Raw genomic sequence first — 21,070 nt, 5'->3', positions numbered from 1 at the left:
ACATGTTTTCACTTTGTCATTATGGGGTATTGTATGTAGATGGGTGAGAATATATATATATTTTTTAATCCATTTTGAATTTAGGCTGTAACACAACACAATGTGGAATAAGACAAGGGGTATGAATGAATACTTTCTGAAGGCACTGTATAAAGGTGTTTTAAAACAAAGATGGAGGTTGCATGAAAATAGAAAATGGCATCACACAAACACTTACAATGTACTTTTTATAGTCCAACCTTACTGCCAAGTTTATTTAGTAAATATTTTCTTAACTCTATTTTCACAAAACTGCATTGTTAGTTAAGGGCTTGTAAGTAAACATTTCACGGTAAGGTCTAATCCTGTTGTATTCGGCGGATGTGAGAAATAAAACTTGATTTGATTTGAACTCAAATGAGATCGAGACAGATGCTTTGTCCTTGAGCCTTGGTTGACACCTTCATCTAGCTTGGTTTTTATTCAAGTCACCCTTCAATTCCAGAGCTTTTATCAGCAACACAATGTATCATGCTCTGCACTTTATTTGACTATGTTCTCTGTTAAAGGGATAGTTTAGCCAAAAATAGTTTAGCCAAAACTCTTACCTTGAGTTGTCTCTGTAGGACATTAGTAGCAGCACACAGTTATCCATTGTTTACTTTTCCACAGCCAGGATTTAGCATGATTAGCATTGTACAAAAAAATGAATGTAATCCATGGTACCGATGTTAGCAAAGCTTCATTGCAAGACAAAACTTATTTAAAAAACACTTTAAGCTATGTTCGGCAATTGGTGGAGTTTGCAGGGATTTCTTTACCTGCATATTTGTGAAATAATCACTGGAAGTGTGTTACTCAAAACTGGAACCGTTTCCTCATGTAGTCTCACACCCACATCTGTTTCTGTTGTTTGCTGTAACATGGACAATAAAGTTGTATTGTATTATATTGTACTCCATTGGGCACTTAGACGTGGATTGATTATAAGCTGTGAACAAATTCACCTGTGGTTTGATGGAACTATCAGAGCATTTCAATTTTTAGATATTACTGCAGAAATAACGACATTCTCATGGGGAATAAAACATGGACAGGTTCTTCACGAGTATCGACGCTACCAAACTTACTTTGAAGTGTTTTTGAGGAGGTTTTGACTTGCAATGCAGCTTTGCTAACATTGGTACCATGAAGTACATTCCTTTTTTAAAAATCATGCTAACTCCTGGCTTTGGCAAAAGTAAACATCGGATGACTGTGGATGCTGTCACTACTGGACTTCAGTAGTGACAGCTAAGAGGAATTTGACCGAAACATCAATTATGGTTGAACTATAAGGGGCACTCTAGTCTTTTGGTTAAACAGTCGCTACTTTCAATGACTAGATCGTAACCACATCGAATCTCAGAGAGCATTAATATATTAAAGTGGAACTGACAGCATTTGAACTACTTTGCAGATATGAAACAAACAGACAATCATAATATCAGTCAAAAATATCAAATTCCCATTTTATGCTTCAAAACCAACTTTATAAGAGATTTACTCTTCCTGGATTCCAGCAACATTAAGGCAGTTATATACAATAAAAAATATACAATAAAAAATATAATAATAATAATAATAATAATAATAATAATAATAATATGCCATTTAGCAGACGCTTTTATCCAAAGCGACTTACAGTCATGTGTGCATACATTTTTACGTATGGGTGGTCCCGGGGATCGAACCCACTACCCTGGCGTTACAAGCGCCATGCTCTACCAATTGAGCTACAGAGGACCACTTTTCACAACACATTAAGTGTGTGCCCTCAGGCCGCTACTCTACTACCACATATCTACAACACAAAATCCATGTGTATGTGTGTGTATAGTACGTGTTATCATGTGTATGCGTGTGTCTGTGCCTGTGTGTCCCTTCACAGTACCTGCTGTTCCATAAGGTGTATTTGTATCTGTTTAAAAAAAAAATCTAATTCTACTACTTGCATCAGTTACCCGATTTGGAATAGAGTTCCATGTAGCCATGGCTCTATGTAGTACTGTGCGCCTCCCATATTCTGTTCTGGACATTGGGATTGTGAAGAGATCTCTGGTGGCATTTCTAGTGGGGTATGAATGGAGTGTCCGCATGTCAATACTTCTTACAAAAACTAGTAGTGATGAAATCAATCTCTCTACTTTGAGCCATGAGAGATTGACATGCATATTATTAATTTTAGCTCTCCGTGTACATTTAAGGGCCAGCCGTGCTGCCCTGTTCTCTCTTTGTGGTACCTGACCACACGACTCGACAGTAGTCCAGGTGCGACAAAACTAGGGCTGTAGGACCTGCCTATTTGATAGTGTTGTTAAGAAGGCAGAGCAGTGCTTTATTATGGACAGACTTCTCCCCATCTTAGCTACTGTTGCGTCAACATGTTTTGTCCATGACAGTTTACACTCCAGGTACATTGTTTGCTGCCTCCACCCATTCAGGATGCACTGTTTCAGTTTCAATTACTTAATATATTTTTTTTTATGGACGACTGTAACTAAGGCTGGGAATGTCAATACAATCAAACTAGCAAGGGCAATGATCACAAGTCAGTCATAACGTGGCTAATAGGCTAGCTAAACCTGAAACAAAACACCATGCAAAGGAGAAACACGTAGGCATATTGCAGCAACATTTGAGCAGTAGCCTAGGCTGGCTAGGCTACTCAACTACAACACATTTTGAATTCACCATACAGCAATGCTGCATTCAACCGCACTGGTGCAGTGCAAAAAAATGAAAAACATGTTTTAAGTTTAAATGTTACAACAAACCTATAGCTACGTTTTTGTGATTTGGAGTTATTAAATACTTTTTGATTAGGGTCGCAGCATTCAATACATGACCAAAAGTATGTGGACACATGCTCGTCGAACATCTCATTCCTAAATCATGGGCATTAATATGGAGTTGGTCCCCCCTTTGCAGCTATAACAGCCTCCACTCTTCTGGGAAGGCTTTCCACTAGATGTTGGAACATTGCTGTGGGAACTTGCTTCCCTTCAGCCACAAGAGCACTAGTGAGGTCGGGCACGGATGTCTGGCGATTAGGCCTGGCTCGCAGTCGGCGTTCCAATTCATCCCAAAGTTTGATAGGGTTGAGGTCAGGGCTTTGTGCAGGCCAGTGAAGTTCTTCCACACCGATCGACAAACCTTTTCTGTATGGAGCTCGCTTTGTACAAGGAGGGCATTGTCATGCTGAAACAGGAAAGGGCCTTCCCCAAACTGTTGCCACAAAGTTGGAAGAACAGAATCGTCTAGAATGTCATTGTGTGCTGTAAGATTTCCCTTCACCATGAAAACAGCCCCAGACCATTATTCTTCCTCCACCAAACTTTACAGTTGGCACTATGCATTCGGGCAGATGGCGTTCTCCTGGCATCCGCCAAACCCAGATTCGTCTGTCGGACTGCCAGATGGTGAAGCGTGATTCATCACTTCAGACAACATGTTTCCACTGCTACAGAGTGGCGGTGAGCTTTACACCACACCAGCCGACACTTGGCATTGCACATGCTGATCTTAGGCTTGTGTGTGGCTGCTCGGCCATGGAAACCCATTTCATGAGGCTCCCGACGAACAGTTATTGTGCTAACGTTGCTTCCAGAGGCAGTTTGGAACTCGGTAGTGAGGGTTGCAACCGAGGACAGACAATTTTTACAAGCTACGAGCTTCAGCTCTCGGCGGTCCCGTTCTGCGAGCTTGTGTGGCCTACCACTTCGCGGCTGAGCCGTTGTTGCTTCTAGATGTTTCCACTTCACAATAACAGCACTTACAGTAGACTGGGGCAGCTCTAGAAGGGCAGAATTTTTTTTAACGAACTGACTTGTTGGAAAGGTCACTGAGCCCTTCAGTAAGGCCATTTTACTGCCAATGTTTCTCTATGGAGATTGCATGGCGGTGTACTCGATTTTATACACCTGTCAGCAATGGGTGTGGCTGAAATTGCCGAATCCACTAATTTGAAGGGATATCCACATACTTTTGTATATACTGTGTAGTGTTTAATGCACATCTGCAAGTATAGCAGGAAAGGCTGGACAAATATTATTTATCTATTATTTTGTTTTAATATGTTAAAACGCTATATACAGCTTCCTATGTACATAAGTGGACATTATAAAGGGCCATATTTCTTCTAATAAAACAATTACCAGTTTGGGTCATTAGCTAGCTAGCTAGCTGCTGCGAGGATGTCATGCCATTGGAGGAGTGAGTGAGTGACCGACCTTTTCCCCTCATATCGTTTTTCGGTGGCTACAGTTAGAGATGCAGGTGTCATTTGGTTAGCTAGCAAGAAATGTGAATTACTTTGCTAGCTAGCTAGCTAGCTAGCTATGCTGAACTTGAACGACTGTTATCCACAGTTAGCGTTTCACTTAGTTGTCAATCAAATGTATTTGGCATCGATCAAATGGGCGGGTAGGCAGGTAAGTTCCCATTCAGTTGTCAAAACATCGGTTGGGACAAACATGCATTGGCAGGCAAGCTGCAGAAGGATGAGCAGGCTACTATTCCCTATCGTTTCAGTGCAATTTTGATGGCCAACAAGCTTAAAAAGTTTGAGAGGGTTTATCTAATGTTCCCTCGTTAGAGTTTAGCTTATTTTTTTTATCTCGCTCTGGCTATCTTTAGTTGTTGATCTTGTTGTTGTTGATTTGCATAGGCAAATGAAGGAGAGATAGCCTACCTTTTCATGGTTGTTTGATCAATAGGACTGTGAAGTTCCCAACTGTAAGAGGACTCCCGTGGTATTTACATTTTAGCAGAAATCCATTCATGTGTATTTTGTGGCTTTTGGCGAATGCGTTCTAATGATCTAAAGTCGCGCTGTTGCTATTGCCTGTAAAAACTAAGTCCAGTTCAAAGTGAATGATGGCAGCCCCATGTGGCAAATGGCTTATTTGCATATAGGCCTACTGTAGCTCTGATTGGCTATGGTGCACCGGTCTGCGTAGACTCCGGTCCTGGACAAGACAGATGTTTTTATTAGGTTTTATTTACTGCAGTGTCTATTAATTATCCAAAAGCATGGCCGCTTTCCCACTGTATATTGCTATAGAATGTTCACATTCCTAAACATTCTATGAATTTATGGAAACGTGAAAATGACTGTAAGTGCTCGCTTGTCAGAAAATGTAAAAAAATTAAAAGGTGTCATATTCTTCCAGTTTTTTTATACGATTTCATGTTGCTAAAACACTGTCAGTTCCACTTTAAATATTGCAGAAATTCATTCAGTTGGTATCATATCTCTTTACTACTTTCAATAAAGCCAAAGATCTTTAAAACTGCTGGTTTTATTTGATTCCAAAACTATAATTTATTCCTACCATGATCAATATTGATGGATACTGTCACAGTGCTATTGTCCTCTTGACTTGACTCAGTTTAGGAAATGGGTCAGTGTCTAGTATGCTCTATGTATGCTCTGTGTATGCTGTCTATGTATTCTCTATGTATGCTGCCTATGTATGCTTGGCCGAGATAGAAACATGCTCACATACAGTATGTATTCTCTGCCATTTTAGATAATTATGGACCACAGTGTGTGGAGCCGTGGTCCAGTGGTAACACTCCTGGTTCCATGCACATATGCAACTTTCTGCTCGAGACTGGGGTTCAATCCCTTTGTACTCACTTCTCACTGCATCTCCATCTCCCACTGTTTCTAATCTTTTTGTCAATAAAGCATAAAAATATATGAAAGGAGTGACTCTCCGGTGTCCTTTAAAAAATAAAATAAAAATATATAATTATGGACCACAAGACTATAGCAATTGCTATGGCTTCAGCTAATGGAGATCAAAAAAATTAAGAAAGAATTTAGGCTAAGATGATTTATTTCAGACTAAAGCAAAATCATAAATACTGATAAGTGATCATGCCTCCCACACTATAGATGACTGACATACAGATATGAAAACCCAGAGAAAACCATGACTTCTGAGTGAACCAGACCAGAAACTCAATAAATCAAGTGTGCCTACAATGAACGAAAGACTGAAAGAACAGAGGGATATGAGAATGAAAGAAGAAGAAATGTAGGCATGTGGTACTCACCTTCCCGATGCTCAAGACATCATCCTTCCCATGCCAGTCCGGCTCGTAGACTTCATGTAGGGACTCTGTCAGGTTCATGGAAGCCTGTTGCATTGCTAGAAGACACCATCAACATGATAAGGGCTTAATTCAATCCAGCGGACCAGGTTCCCAGACACAGATCAAGCCTAGTCCTGGATTTAAGAGCGCTTCCAATGAAGATTATCCATTTCCAATGCTCGAGTCCAGGACTAGGTTTAAACCAACCCAATAGTACTGTCCTACCAAATGAATAAAACATTATGATCAAATGAGCAGATGATGGAGATCAAAGTGCATGGTCAGCAAAAATAAAAGGAAGACTGAACACTGCCATCTTGACCTGGGCCTGTATCCACAAATCATCTCAGAGTAGATGTGCTGATCTAGGATCTGTCCATATACTCTTATTCATCATGATCTAAAGGGAAAAACTGATCTTAGATCAGCATCATAGTATACATCATTTTAGTCTGTAAAAATAGAATAGCTTGATTCCCCTTGCAGCAGCTGACCAGTCAAAATGAAAAAATATGTACATTTGTATATTTGACATTTTAGTCATTTAGCAGACTGAGTGTTTGTGCATTGAGGTACGACAACCACTTGTCACAGTCATAGAAAGTAATATGCATTCTCATTTCAACGCCAAGAAGAGCTCTATTTTCATGTCATCCAACAAATGTTAACGCCTGGAGTTTGCTAAACAGCATTGACACTTGGATTGGAACCTGTGCTTTGGTCAGATGACATGAAAATAGAGCTATTTGGCCACACACACCAGTGGTGGGTTTGGCGTCGAAATGATAATGCAGAATCAGAAGGAAAAAAAAACATTCCTACTGTAAAATATGGTGGTGGACCTTGATGTTATGGGGCTATTTTGCTTCCCCTGGTCCTGGGGCCTGGGTTAAGGTCAACGGCATCATGAACTTTACCCAGTACCAGGACATTTTTGCCAAAAACCTGGTTGCCTCTGCCAGGAGGCTGACACTTGGCCGCAAGTGGATCTTTCAGTAAGACAATAACCCCAAGCACACATCAAAATCCACAAAAAATGGTTAATTGGCCACAAAATCAACATTTTGCATTGGCCATCTCAGTCCCCGGACTTAAAACCCATTGCAAACCTATTGTTTGAATTGAATAGGGCAGTCCAAAAGCGCAGACAAGGATATACAAGGATATGGAAGGATTCTGTATGGAAGAATGGTATAAGATCCCTCCCAATGTGTTCTTCAACTCATAAAACATTTTAGAAAAATATTAACCAAAGGTTATTATAGTCTTGTGTTTTTACAGTTGAAGTCGGAAGTTTACATACACTTAGGTTGGAGTCATTAAAACTCGTTTTTCAATCACTCCACAAATTTCTTGTTAACAAACTATAGTTTTGGCAAGTCGGTTAGGACATCCACTTTGTGCATGACACAAGTCATTTTTCCAACAATTGTTTAGACAGATTATTTCACTTATAATTCATTGTATCACAATTCCAGTGGGTCAGAAGTTTACATACACTAAGTTGACTGTGCCTTTAAACAGCTTGGAAAATTCCAGAAAATGATGTCATGGCTTTAGAAGCTTCTGATATTCTAATTGACATCATTTGAGTCAATTGGAGGTGTACCTGTGGATGTATTTCAAGGCCTACCTTCAAACTCAGTGCCTCTTTGCTTGACATCATGGGAAAATCAAAAGAAATCAGCCAAGACCTCAGATTTTTTTTTGTAGACCTCCACAAGTCTGGTTCATCTTTGGGAGCAATTTCCAAACGCCTGAAGGTACCACGTTCATCTGTACAAACAATAGTACGCAAGTATAAACACCATGGTACCACGCAGCCGTCATCCCGCTCAGGAAGGAGACACGTTCTGTCTCCTAGAGATGAATGTACTTTGGTGCGGAAAGTGCAAATCAATCCCAGAACAACAGCAAAGGACCTTGTGAAGATGGTGGAGGAAACAAGTACAAAAGTATCTATATCCAGAGTAAAACGAGTCCTACAGTGGGGGAAAAAAGTATTTAGTCAGCCACCAATTGTGCAAGTTCTCCCACTTAAAAAGATGAGGCCTGTAATTTTCATCATAGGTACACGTCAACTATGACAGGCAAATTGAGAGTTTTATCCAGAAAATCACATTGTAGGATTTTTTATGAATTTATTTGCAAATTATGGTGGAAAATAAGTATTTGGTCACCTACAAACAAGCAAGATTTCTGGCTCTTACAGACCTGTAACTTCTTCTTTAAGAGGCTCCTCTGTCCTCCACTCGTTACCTGTATTAATGGCACCTGTTTGAACTTGTTATCAATATAAAAGACACCTGTCCACATCCTCAAACAGTCACACTCCAAACTCCACTATGGCCAAGACCAAAGAGCTGTCAAAGGACACCAGAAACAAAATTGTAGACCTGCACCAGGCTGGGAAGACTGAATCTGCAATAGGTAAGCAGCTTGGTTTGAAGAAATCAACTGTGGGAGCAATTATTAGGAAATGGAAGACATACAAGACCACTGATAATCTCCCTCGATCTGGGGCTCCACGCAAGATCTCACCCCGTGGGGTCAAAATGATCACAAGAACGGTGAGCAAAAATCCCTGAACCACACGGGGGGACCTAGTGAATGACCTGCAGAGAGCTGGGACCAAAGTAACAAAGCCTACCATCAGTAACACACTACGCCGCCAGGGACTCAAATCCTGCAGTGCCAGACGTGTCCCCCTGCTTAAGCCAGTACATGTCCAGGCCCGTCTGAAGTTTGCTAGAGTGCATTTGGATGATCCAGAAGAGGATTGGGAGAATGTCATATGGTCAGATGAAACCAAAATATAACTTTTTGGTAAAAACTCAACTCGTCGTGTTTGGAGGACAAAGAATGCTGAGTTGCATCCAAAGAACACCATACCTACTGTGAAGCATGGGGGTGGAAACATCATGCTTTGGGGCTGTTTTTCTGCAAAGGGACCAGGACGACTGATCCGTGTAAAGGAAAGAATGAATGGGGCCATGTATCGTGAGATTTTGAGGAAAACCTCCTTCCATCAGCAAGGGCATTGAAGATTAAACGTGGCTGGGTCTTTCAGCATGACAATGATCCCAAACACACCGCCCGGGCAACGAAGGAGTGGCTTCGTAAGAAGCATTTCAAGGTCCTGGAGTGGCCTAGCCAGTCTCCAGATCTCAACCCCATAGAAAATCTTTGGAGGGAGTTCAAAGTCTGTGTTGCCCAGCGACAGCCCCAAAATATCACTGCTCTAGAGGAGATCTGCATGGAGGAATGGGCCAAAATACCAGCAACAGTGTGTGAAAACCTTGTGAAGACTTACAGAAAACGTTTGACCTGTGTCATTGCTAACAAAGGGTATACAGTGATCCCTCGCCACTTCGCGGTTCACTTATCGCGGATTCGCTATTTCGCGGATTTTCATAATGCATTTTTTTTTTTTGGTGCATTGTGCTCTGCATTCTGATTCGCTAAAAACTCACTCCCGCTTCTTGTATCAAAACATGCTACGAATTGTGCTATCATTTTGTCGTCTCGTGCAGTTATGTGTACGTACATAAAACAGCTTGGCAAATTTACATTAAGTTGGCCAAATTATCTTGTAATTTCGAACATCTCCTAATGAAATGGGACCCTTTGATGAGCCGTTCGTTACAGTTCTCCAACGTAATCGATGGTGGCATGTCGGTGTACAAGGATCTTTTTGCAAAGAAGAAAAAAGAGCGACAACAGCTGCCTATCACTATGTTCTTCTCCCGAACAAACACACCTGCACCGCGGGCTTCAGAAGAAGAGAACACTGCAGAGCGCAGTCAGGATGCAGCGGCCCAGTCTGAAGAGCAGTGAAACGGCCTACACGTGAGTCACTGTATTTGTATACATGTAATAGTTGCTAATTGTAAAAAAAAAAAAGTTTTCTATTTCGCGGATTTCACTTATCGCGGGTCATTTTCGGAACGTAACCCCCGCGATAAACGAGGGATTACTGTATAACAAAGTATTGAGAAACTTTTGTTACTGACCAAATACTTATTTTCCACCATAATTTGCAAATAAATTCATTAAAAATCCTACAATGTGATTTTCTGGATTTTTTTCTCTCATTTTGTCTGTCATAGTTGACGTGTACCTATGATGAAAATTACAGGCCTCTCTCATCTTTTTAAGTGGGAGAACTTGCACAATTGGTGGCTGACTAAATACTTTTTTTCCCCACTGTATATCGACATAACCTGAAAGGCCGCTCAGCAAGGAAGAAGCCACTGCTCCAAAACCGCCATAAAAAAGCCAGACTACGGTTTGCAACTGCACATGGGGACAAAGATCGTACTTTTTGGAGAAATGTCCTCTGGTCTGATGAAACAAAAATAGAACTGTTTGGCCATAATGGAGGAAAAAGGGGGGGCTTGCAAGCCGAAGAACACCATCCCAACCGTGAAGCACGGGGGTGGCAGCATCATGCTGTGGGGGTGCTTTGCTGCAGGAGGGACTGGTGCACTTCACAAAATAGATGTTATCATGAGGAAGGAAAATTATGTGGATATATTGAAGCAACATCTCAAGACATCAGTCAGGAAGTTAAAGCTTGGTCGCAAATGGGTCTTCCAAATGGACAATGACCCCAAGCATACTTCCAAAGTTGTGGCAAAATGGCTTAAGGACAACAAAGTCAAGGTATTGGAGTGGCCATCACAAAGCCCTGACCTCAATCCTATAGAACATTTGTGGGCAGAACTGAAAAAGCGTGTGCGAGCAAGGAGGCCTACAAACCTGACTCAGTTACACCAGCTCTGTCAGGAGGAATGGGCCAAAATTCACCCAACTTATTGTGGGAAGCTTGTGGAAGGCTACCCGAAACGTTTGACACAAGTTAAACAATTTAAAGGCAATGCTTCCAAATACTAATTGAGTGTATGTAAACTTCTGACCCACTGGGAATGTGATGAAATAAATAAAAGCTTAAATAAATAATTCTCTCTACAATTATTCTGACATTTCACATTCTTAAAATAAAGTGGTGATCCTAATTTTTACTAGGATTAAATGTCAGGAATTGTGAAAAACTGAGTTTAAATGTATTTGGCTAAGGTGTATGTAAACTTCCGACTTCAACTGTATATTCGTTTTTATTTCTATTCGTTTTCAGATTTTTAGTTGAAATTCAGTTTAGTTTCAGATCCACTTTACTCGTTTTTATAAAAACATTTATATTTCGTTTTTATATTATTTTGTTTCAGTTTTAGTGTTAGGGACAGAAAGTCGCCTATGCGTGGGAGGCTAGGAGCCATTTATGTGTTGTATAGTTTTTGTGTTTTTGGGGATGTCACTTTTTGCCAGTGTGGGGCAGTAATGCAGGTTTAAAAGTAGACTCAGTGAGATAACGTAGATGCACAAAGTAAACAGTTGTAGTGGGTAAATTTCAGCAACAACCTGGAGCGTTGAAGCGCAAGACTAAACTTCTCCACTGTTTTGGACCTGTAGCTACTACCACGCTGTAGCAGCGTGCACATGCACATGCACAGACACTTTTGCATTGTGCTCATCTCAATGGGCGCATTCGAGCGGACCAATTTTGTCAAATCAAATTGTATTGCATTCTGGGGATGAAAATTGTCTGACTTGCGCCTACATGTCAGCTGCATGAACTTTACAAAAATCGTGTGATCAAAGGTCATGAAGTTTTGACTGCAAGTTTCTGCAGTTGCTCTGCACCAACTTTATCCTGCAGCTATTTCCTGCATTGTGTACAAATGTGTTATCAATGCGTTTCGATGGGCTATAGCAGTAAAGGCCAAATTGAATGTTTAAAATGATTGTGTATATCTTCTTTATCCCTACAGTGGTCCTAAAATTCCAAATCAAATGGCTAAATGATCCATTTTATGACCACCTTAAAATAATTCCATATCTTAGCTTAGTAGATATTGCGATCTAAGGGTTTAGACCTAGAGAGGTTAGGGTGTTTTTATTTGACCAAAGACATGACTTAAACTGGAACCAATTTGCCGTGATTTATGTGTACAGTGGATATATACAAATACATGTGATATTTCAGGCTCTCTCTCACAAAAAGCTTGAAAACCCCATTGGGAAATCCATTTGAATTTTGTCCCCCCCCAAAAAAACTAAAACTGAACATAATTATTTCATTTTGGAGTCAAAGATAATAGTTTCAGTATATATCAATTATTTTATATCAGTTTACTAAATAGTTTTTTCATTATTCATTTAGTTTTCGTTTCAGTTTACAATATTAACTTTGAGACGAACAACCACCTATATAAACTAAAACATTTTTATTGCATTTTAATGTAGGCCTATTGGGAAGACAGGCCATGTGGAGATGTTCATATTGAAACATATATATTTTCTAAGTTCCTAACTTGTTTGATAAGATTAGTACAGATTTTCTCAGGGGACCCTACATGGGGCCCAGACCCCAAGTTTGGGAACCACTGTACAACTCCGACCTGGGGTAGTTCGTTTCACATCACAGGCCGAGAGGGCGGAGTTAGCCGTTTTAGAGAGTGGTGAATGTGCTGCTAAAAGGAAAACCCGGTAGGCAAATTCTGGGGGACGCAAGCGAACATAACGAACAAACCACTTTTCATGATTCCACTCGTTCGCAAAGATGCAGGCGCGTTAGAACTCAGTCAGATCAAGAACATAAGCGTTCTGAACTTTGATCAATACTGGGAGCAATATTTAGATGTTGACCCGTAATTGATTTTCTTTATTGTGTACAAAATATATATTTTTATTATTTAAAAAAATATATAATTAGAAAAAAATACCAAGGTCCGGACGCCGGTGTCCTCATGTAGTTACGGCCCTGCAGGGGTGTCAATAATTTTGACCCCTACCTTTTAGAGAAAAAAAGTATTACTTGTTAAACAAAATCTATTTCTCTCAGCAAGTGTATTACTATAAAATAATATAATTTCCCAATTTTTTGGAGCAGACAATATAGTAGCTCAGTATTTGAATTATTTATACAGACATTTTTGCTCATCTTTATCAAAGGTGTCCATAATTTTGAATCCCACTGTAGGTAAATAGGTTACTGTTCATGAAAGTACATGCGAGCATCATACACAATATGGCATGCGAGGGCTTTCTGTCTTAATACTTAGGTGCTGGAGCAACAGAAAAACACTATGTAAAATTCTAAGAACTGGATATAAATCACAGATCTTTCAGAACTGAAAATAAAACGATCTTCCAAATTAAAGCAGTTGCTATTCGTGTTTACTTTCCACTGTAGGTGTTTAGATATAGGCACACATACTGTAAGTCTTGTGGGAGGGCACATATGTTCATAGGATTAGACGACGGCCATGCTCTAGTGTGTGTGTACGTGTTTGTGTGTGTGTGTGTGTGTGCGCGCATATGCATGTACAGTGCATTCGGAAAGTATTCAGACCCCTTGACTTTTTCCACATTTTGTTACGTTACAGCATTATTCTAAAATTGATTAAATTGTTTTTTCCCCCTCAAACTACACACAATACCTTACAATGACAAAGCAAAAACAGGTTTTTAGAAATTTTAGCAAATTTATTAAGAAGAAAAACCGGAAATATCACATTTACATAAGAATTCAGACCCTTTACTCAGTACTTTGTTGAAGCACCTTTGGCAGCAATTACAGCCTCGAGTCTTCTTGGGTATGACGCTACAAGCTTGGCACACCTACACTACCAGTTAATTGAAATGCATTCCAGGTGACTACCTCATGAAGCTGGTTGAGAAAATGCCAAGAGTGTACAAAGCTGTCATCAAGGCAAAGGGTGGCTACTTTGAAGAATCTCAAATATAAAATATATTTTAATTTGTTTAACACTTTTTTGGTTACTAAATGATTCCATATGTGTTGTTTCATTGTTTTGATGTCTTCACTATTATTCTACAATGTAGAAAATAGTAAAAATAAAGAAAAACCCTTGAATGAGTAGGTGTGTCCAAACTTTTGAATGGTAATGTATATTTGGGGAGTTTCTCCCATTCCTCTCTGCAGATCTTCTCAAGCTCTGTCAGTTTGGATGGGGAGCGTCGCTGCACAGCTATTTTCAGGTCTCTCCAGAGATGTTAGATCGGGTTCAAGTCCGGGCTCTGGCTGGGCCACTCAAGGACATTGAGAGACTTGTCCCAAAGCCATTCCTGCGTTGTCTTGGCTGTGTGCTTAGGGTCGTTGTCCTGTTGGAAGGAGAACCTCCGCCCCAGTCTGAGGTCCTGAGAGCTCTGGAGCAGGTTTTCATCAAGTATCTCTCTGTACTTTGTTCCGTTCATCTTTCCCTCGACCCTGACTAGTCTCCCAGTCCCTGCCGCTGAAAAACATCCCCACAGCATGATGTTTCCACCACCATCCTTCACCGTAGGGATGGTGCCAGGTTTCCTCCAGATCTGACGCTTGGCATTCAGGCCAAAGAGTTCAATCTTGGTTTCATCAGACCAGAGAATCTTGATTCTCATGGTCTAAGAGTCTTTAGGTGCCTTTTGGCAAACTCCAAGCGGGCTGTCATGTGCCTTTTACTGAGGAGTGGCTTCTGTCTGGCCAGTCTACCATAAAGGCCTGATTGGTGGAGTGCTGCAGAGATGGTTTTCCTTCTGAAAGATTTTTGCTCTGACATGCACTGTCAACTGTGAGACCTTACATAAACTGGTGTGTGCCTTTCCAAAGCATGTCCAATCAATTGAATTTACCGCAGGTGGACTCCAATCAAGTTGTAGAAACTTCTCAAGGATGATCAATGGAAACAGGTAGCACCTGAGATCAATTTCAAGTCTCAAAGCAAAGGGTCTGAATACATATGTAAATACGGTATTTCTGTTTAAAATTTGTTATAATTTGCTAAACATTCTAAAAACCAGTTTTCGCTTTGTCATTATGGGGTATTGTGTGTAGATTGATGAGGAAAAACATTAATTTAATCCATTTTAGAATAAGGCTGTAACGCAATAAAATTTGGAAAAAGTCAAGGGTCTGAATACTTTCCGAATTTTACATTTTATTTATTTAGCAGACACTATTATCCAGAGAGATTTACAGTTAGTGAGTGCATAGATTTTTTTTCTTTGAATGCACTGTATGTGTGTGTTTTCACCTGTGAGTGAATGTGTCTCTTGCGTAAGCATTTGCTCTGCAGACGCTTACCTTGTACAGCTGCCAGGTATGTGTGCGTACGTGTGTGCCTCACCTTTCACAGCCGCCAGGTATGCCTTCATTTCCCTCTGCAGCCGGGAGCCCTCCGTCTGTAGTGAGAACAGCAGACAAATGCATGAGTCTGAGTGTCACACACACACACTTTATTGGAAGAACAGCTACCAAATTGGTATATATCCCAACCCCCCACATGCATCACACAAGTTTTGTATTGAAACTAATGGTTCCGTAAGGTAAAATATCGCACATCCTTCCAGAAGTAATTTGCTGTACCAAATGGCATCATATATTTACTCCCAAGACTGATCTCAAACCAGTCGCAGAGATAAGCAATCTTTCAGTTTAATTTAGCATCAGAGGCTGAGGCTAAAAATCGATTTGTCTCAGAAGGCAATAATATTAGCCATCATTCCTTTCGTTTATTAATGTTTAGTTCTGTATATTAATTTTAACCTCTTAAATGTAATGGCAAAATTTTGATTTCCGCCTAAATAGACATACCCAAAAGTAACTGCTATTCATGTGTAATTACATGATTCTGACATGCCAAAACTTGGTCAATTTGGAAAGAAGACATCTGGGAGATTATGAGGAAATGATCAGAAGATAGATAGGAGTTACATAGTTCAGAATACACAAGATCAAGCACACACAAAATAACTTTTTTTATTTTGAAAGTCATCTTTCTTTGACAAGCTATGAGTGAATTATTGATTCCCAGAGCTGGAAACACATCAGATGGCTTCCACAACATGTGAACAATATCAGACAAAAAAAATGGGATTGATAGACCTAACAACTAGAAATGGGCAGATGTTTTAGTAAGTGGTGTCAGGTGTGGTCACAGGACGTTTCCAAGTGTCCCTAAACCTCTCCAAAGTGGCTGTAAATTAGATCATTCCAGTGCTATTACATATTTGCAATCCCTAAATGCTATTTGTTCACTATAAAAACACAATTTCTACCATATCAACCCCACTCAAACATTGTGGTGGTGTTATGGGGTATCCAGGGTACAATCAAGTGTCCTTTCACCCTCTCCAGTGTCCGAATGTGGTAATTGCACAGTTTTTGTCTAAAAGTTATTGCTCACTATAAAAACTAAATTTCTACAACACCAACCTCTCTCAAACATTGTGGTGTGTCGGGGGACATACAGGTGCCTGAACGTTTAGAAAATGTAGAAAATAGTAAAAATAAAGAAAAACCTTTGAATGAGTAGGTGTGTCCAAACTTTTGACTGGTATTGTACATAAAAAATATATAAAAATGTCTTATCAAACACAAACTTGGTTACACACGTGTCCTTCACTAAAAAAGGTGCAAAAATAGAAATAAGCGCAACTATTTACAAATGGCTGTTGTGTTCGTTTTACATCCCAGGTGTAGATGATTAGATTTCACTTTCACCCTGGCTTGTGCATGTCTTGATAGTCTTTGAAGCAGTCCCTCTCTGCCAGGAAACAAAAAGCAAACTGGCATTTCGGACAGAAGATCTGGCATTTCACCCTTTTTCCCCCCTGTGTTTTGTGCAATGCTTGCAGTTCTATCTTTTGGCATGTGTGTTGGATAGTGGCGCTCACCTTGAGTATTATACCACTTGTGATGGTTGTGAGGTTGCTTTGGGCCCCCAATTCAGCCATTTCCAACACCAGCTGCTCTCAGAAGGCCAACTGGGAGAGAGGGGTTTGACCTTTTGCTTTGGCCATCTGCTTGTAGAGAATGCAATCATTTACTGTAGCAATGTCCACAAAGTGGTTAAAAAAAAGTATTATACCACTTCCTGGTCTTGTGGAGGACCTGGTAGTAGCCTATCAGAGCATCAGATAGGTCCACACCCCCCCACGCTGGCATTGTAGTCCTTCACAGAAACAGGAATGGGGACATTCTTCCTTTTTCACCCTCCTTTCAACATGGTCGTTATTGAATGTCTTATGCTGTGTGGTGAGCATGGTTACTTCCCTAGTGTCCTTCCATTTAATAAAAAGCAGCTTGTTAGTCCTGATCCAACGTATGGTCCCTCTCTCCGCTGTCTTTGTCATGTCGTTTACCTTGGTCTTGGGGAAGCACATTCTGTTAGGACGAATGGTGCCACAAGCCCCTATTTCCTTTTTCAAGCGGTCTATGAAAAGTGGATGTAGAACCATCAGATGGGGTGATTGACATAGCAGTGGGGGGTGAAGACCTTGACCGGCGGGGGCGCTTGCTGGGTAGGGGTGGCTCCAAAATGTCATCATCCAAATCCTCTGCATCCCCCACTCTGTGGTGAATAAAATAAAGGGATATATTGTTGTAAGACACACACAGATGTACAGTTGACTACATTTACAAAACGACATTACTGTAAAGTAAAAACACCAAGCCTAAACTTTATCTGTACAGTGACTCACATAGAAGGTGTTAAGCACACAATGCAAACAGTAACACTTTGGAGACATAGGCAGAGGTGAGAACCACAAATAAACAATGGCCATGAGAGTTTAGTGGCCTCTAAAGTAACAAGGATGAAATTTAACAGGAAACAGTTAACTAATATGAAACATAGACAATAACTACTTTGGAATTATATAACATTGAAATTACTTGTTACATCGGCCTATGTAAACTAAATGCAAAGCACAAAAAGCAGACAACTCATAAAAAATGAAATACATATAGTAAATTAGCTATATCAAGTCATGAAAATAACTTACTTACAGATCTAAAAGTGGATCCGATCCTTCTAGAAAGCAATCTTCATCGGCCGAGTCGGAATACTCGTTGTCCAAATCGCTCCCCTGATCCGAGTCCGATCAGTATTTTGTTCAAAGCTTCTATGTCGGTATACTTATTCATAGCTGCCTTCTTTTTAGCTTCCTGTTCGATATTCTTAGTTTTACCATTTTTTGTACCCCCCTTGCGAAGCCATCTTTTATGCTAAAGCGAGTAAATTAAAGCGATGACATCTGTTTACAATGTAGCGTGCACGGTGCGTCTCGTCTCTGAGCCAGGTAGCAATAGTTCGCATTACGCAGGTTCTAGGCCAGGGTTCTTCAATTCCGGTCCTGGAGGGCCGAAACACTTCTGTTTTTTATTTCTACCTGGTAGTTAATTGCATTCACCTGGTGTCCCAGGTCTGAATTAGCCCCTGATTAGAAGGAGAGGATGAAAAACAGAGGTGTTTCGGCCCTCCAGGACCGGAATTGAAGAACCCTTTTCTAGGCCTTGCTTTTTCCCACCCAGGTCAACTGCATATCCCTGGAAAGCTTATCTCATTGGCTACAAGACTGTCAAGGTGCCATAGTAGCCAATCCCCTGTGTAATGGATGCCTTCAGCGCGTAAGCAGGCGACGTCATACTTTTGATGCGAGAAGATATCGTCACTCGGTGGACATTCGATGTTGCCATTCAGTCATACATCATCAGATAACATTGGCAATAGGCTAGATTTGTTCCTACCAACCGAAGGATTAATTTAATAGCTCAAACACAGAGCAAATCGAAGCTTACCTTGTAAGATGTTTGGTGAAAACGTTGTGTAAAATAAACATTTTGACTCTCGGGGCTGGTAATCAATAACGGTAGGTCACAGGCAGACAAATAAGACATCCTCATGATCTGTGGAGTTTCGGTTTCCGGTGTGTATAGACGTATTCCGTGTTCATGTTGTTTCTGCTACACAACGCTAACTGGAACGTAGGTAGCAGCCATCTTGAAATGAGGTCATCGGCTCGGCCTGTCCTTATACATTCATATTCCCATATATGGTAGTAAGTCACACCGAAGATTTTAAGGCACGGTTCAATAGCCAAGATACTCAGCTTTCCGCAGACACTCTGCTTTTGCAGAGATGGGCTACAGTTCTCATACCAGACTGAATTGAATAAAACAAATCTAATAGGGTCCCCAAATATGGGGACCTTACATTTAAGAGGTTAAATAGGTGCATAATGATTTTACCGAGCTATATTGCTGATCATTTTGGCAGAACTGATTACAAATATTCCATTATGGCTATGGTAGGTAAGTAACACTGTCATTTCAGGACCATGGGCAGTTACTCATGCCTACACACACATTCTGTCCATGGTCCTGAAATGACAGCACTGCTTGTACAATTGATGCAGTGCTATGCTAGCTTTGCGTGGCATAGCACATTATCGTGTTTACATCAATGGAGCTGGAAGCTTGTAAATGTTATGTATTTCAGAAAGAGCTTGCTCTCATTCTGCAAATGTAATGTTATACAAACTTTGAACTTATGCTGGAACATGTGTCGGCTAATGCAGTCAGGTAGCTTAGTGGTTAAGAGCGTTGTGCCAGTAACCGAAAGGTCACTGGTTCTAATCCCCGAGCCGACTAGGTGAAAGATCTGTTGATGTGCCCTTGAGCAAGGCACTTAACCCTAATTGCTAAGAGTGTCTGCTAAAATGACAAATAATAATGGGCCAATTTAGGAAGTAATTTCTTTTGATATTGACAGGTTGGGATCGCGACCCTGTGCGTATAACCAGGTACAGTAAGAAATGTTGACCCACTAGTCATTGTAGTGTAGTAATTTGCACAACTATAACTTAATATGTATGTAATTTAGTTGTACAGTGCCGAGTAACCCTTGGTCATTCTGTTATTTCTTCACTGTAAATAAAGTTTTGTGGTTGGTCTTTGAAAGCATTCCATCATGGTCCCCTGTAGCTCAGTTGGTAGAGCATGGCGCTTGCAACGCCAGGGTTGTGGGTTCGTTTCCCACAGGGGGCCAGTATGAAAAATGTATGCACTCACTAACTGTAAGTCGCTCTGGATAAGAGCGTCTGCTAAATGACTAAAATGTAAACATGGTACATTTAAGTCCTCCTACTGTAGCTTTACCTGCTATCAATCAGATAACACATTCCAGCATTTATTGTACCAGCAAATTTACATTTTAGCAGATGCTCTTATCCAGAGTGACTTACAGTTAGTGAGTGCATACATATATATTTTTTTCATACTGGCCCCCCATGGGAATCAAACAAACAACCCTGGCGTTGCAAACGCCATGCTCTACCAACTGAGCTACATCCCTGCCAGCCATTCCCTTCCCTATCCTGGATGACGCTGGGCCAATTGTGCACCGCCCCATGGGTCTCCCGGCCGCAGCCAGCTACGACAGAGCCTGGATTCGAACCAGGATCTCTAGTGGCACAGCTAGCACTGCGATGCAGTGCCTTAGACCACTGCGCCACTCTGGAGGTTGTATAGTATAAAATAGTATAATTTTAAGACCATTTCAGGCCATCCTAGCTTTGCCTGGGACTTACCATTATGTCTTCTAGGTTATAGCTTTTCCTAGCTTTGCATGGCATTTAGGTTTGGCTATACAATCCTTGAAATATTTGCATGCTGTCACTGTATCCCACATTTTGTGTGCTCTCCATAGCTTTGAGTGCTATTAACCATACATCTTGGAGTTAAGACTTCAGCCTTCCTTGCTTTGCATGCCATTTGTCACCATATGACACATTTTGTATTGAATTTGTTTTGAACCGTTTTCTGATTTCAGCCTTCCTAGCTGTAGCTCACCCTCATATTTACCATATGAAACATTCTGTATTGAATTCACAGCTTTTCCTAGCTTTGCATGGTATTCCCCGTCTGACACATTTTCGGGGGTTTGGACCGCTGCCTTGTTAGCACAGCGTGGTCCGTGGTCTTTGCTTGGGATTTGCAAAACCTGGCTGGTGTAGCGTAAGCAACAGCAGAAGTGGCGGCACCAGCCGCTGTAGTGCCAGCCCTCCAGTATGACTCAGCGCTCCAGTGTGAAGTTTCCCCTAG

The 21,070-nt window shown here is 40.8% G+C and overlaps 1 protein-coding gene across 9 annotated transcripts in view; it reads right to left on the bottom strand.

The window, feature by feature from the left end:
• amph (amphiphysin) overlaps positions 1–21,070 on the bottom strand; it is a 117,231-nt gene that overhangs the window by 58,574 nt on the left and 37,587 nt on the right. For all 9 annotated transcript variants that reach the window (XM_045206162.1, XM_045206164.1, XM_041841475.2 and 6 more), the window contains exons 3-4: positions 15,312–15,366; positions 6,085–6,179 (exon numbers count right to left, since the gene is read on the bottom strand). In XM_045206162.1, the coding sequence (XP_045062097.1) occupies positions 6,085–6,179; positions 15,312–15,366 (150 nt within the window). The remainder of the gene's footprint in view (positions 1–6,084; positions 6,180–15,311; positions 15,367–21,070) is intronic.

The sequence above is a fragment of the Coregonus clupeaformis genome, chromosome 21 (assembly GCF_020615455.1).
Source record: "Coregonus clupeaformis isolate EN_2021a chromosome 21, ASM2061545v1, whole genome shotgun sequence".
Lineage (NCBI taxonomy): Eukaryota > Metazoa > Chordata > Actinopteri > Salmoniformes > Salmonidae > Coregonus > Coregonus clupeaformis.
This window is presented reverse-complemented; position numbering and strand designations above follow the sequence as displayed.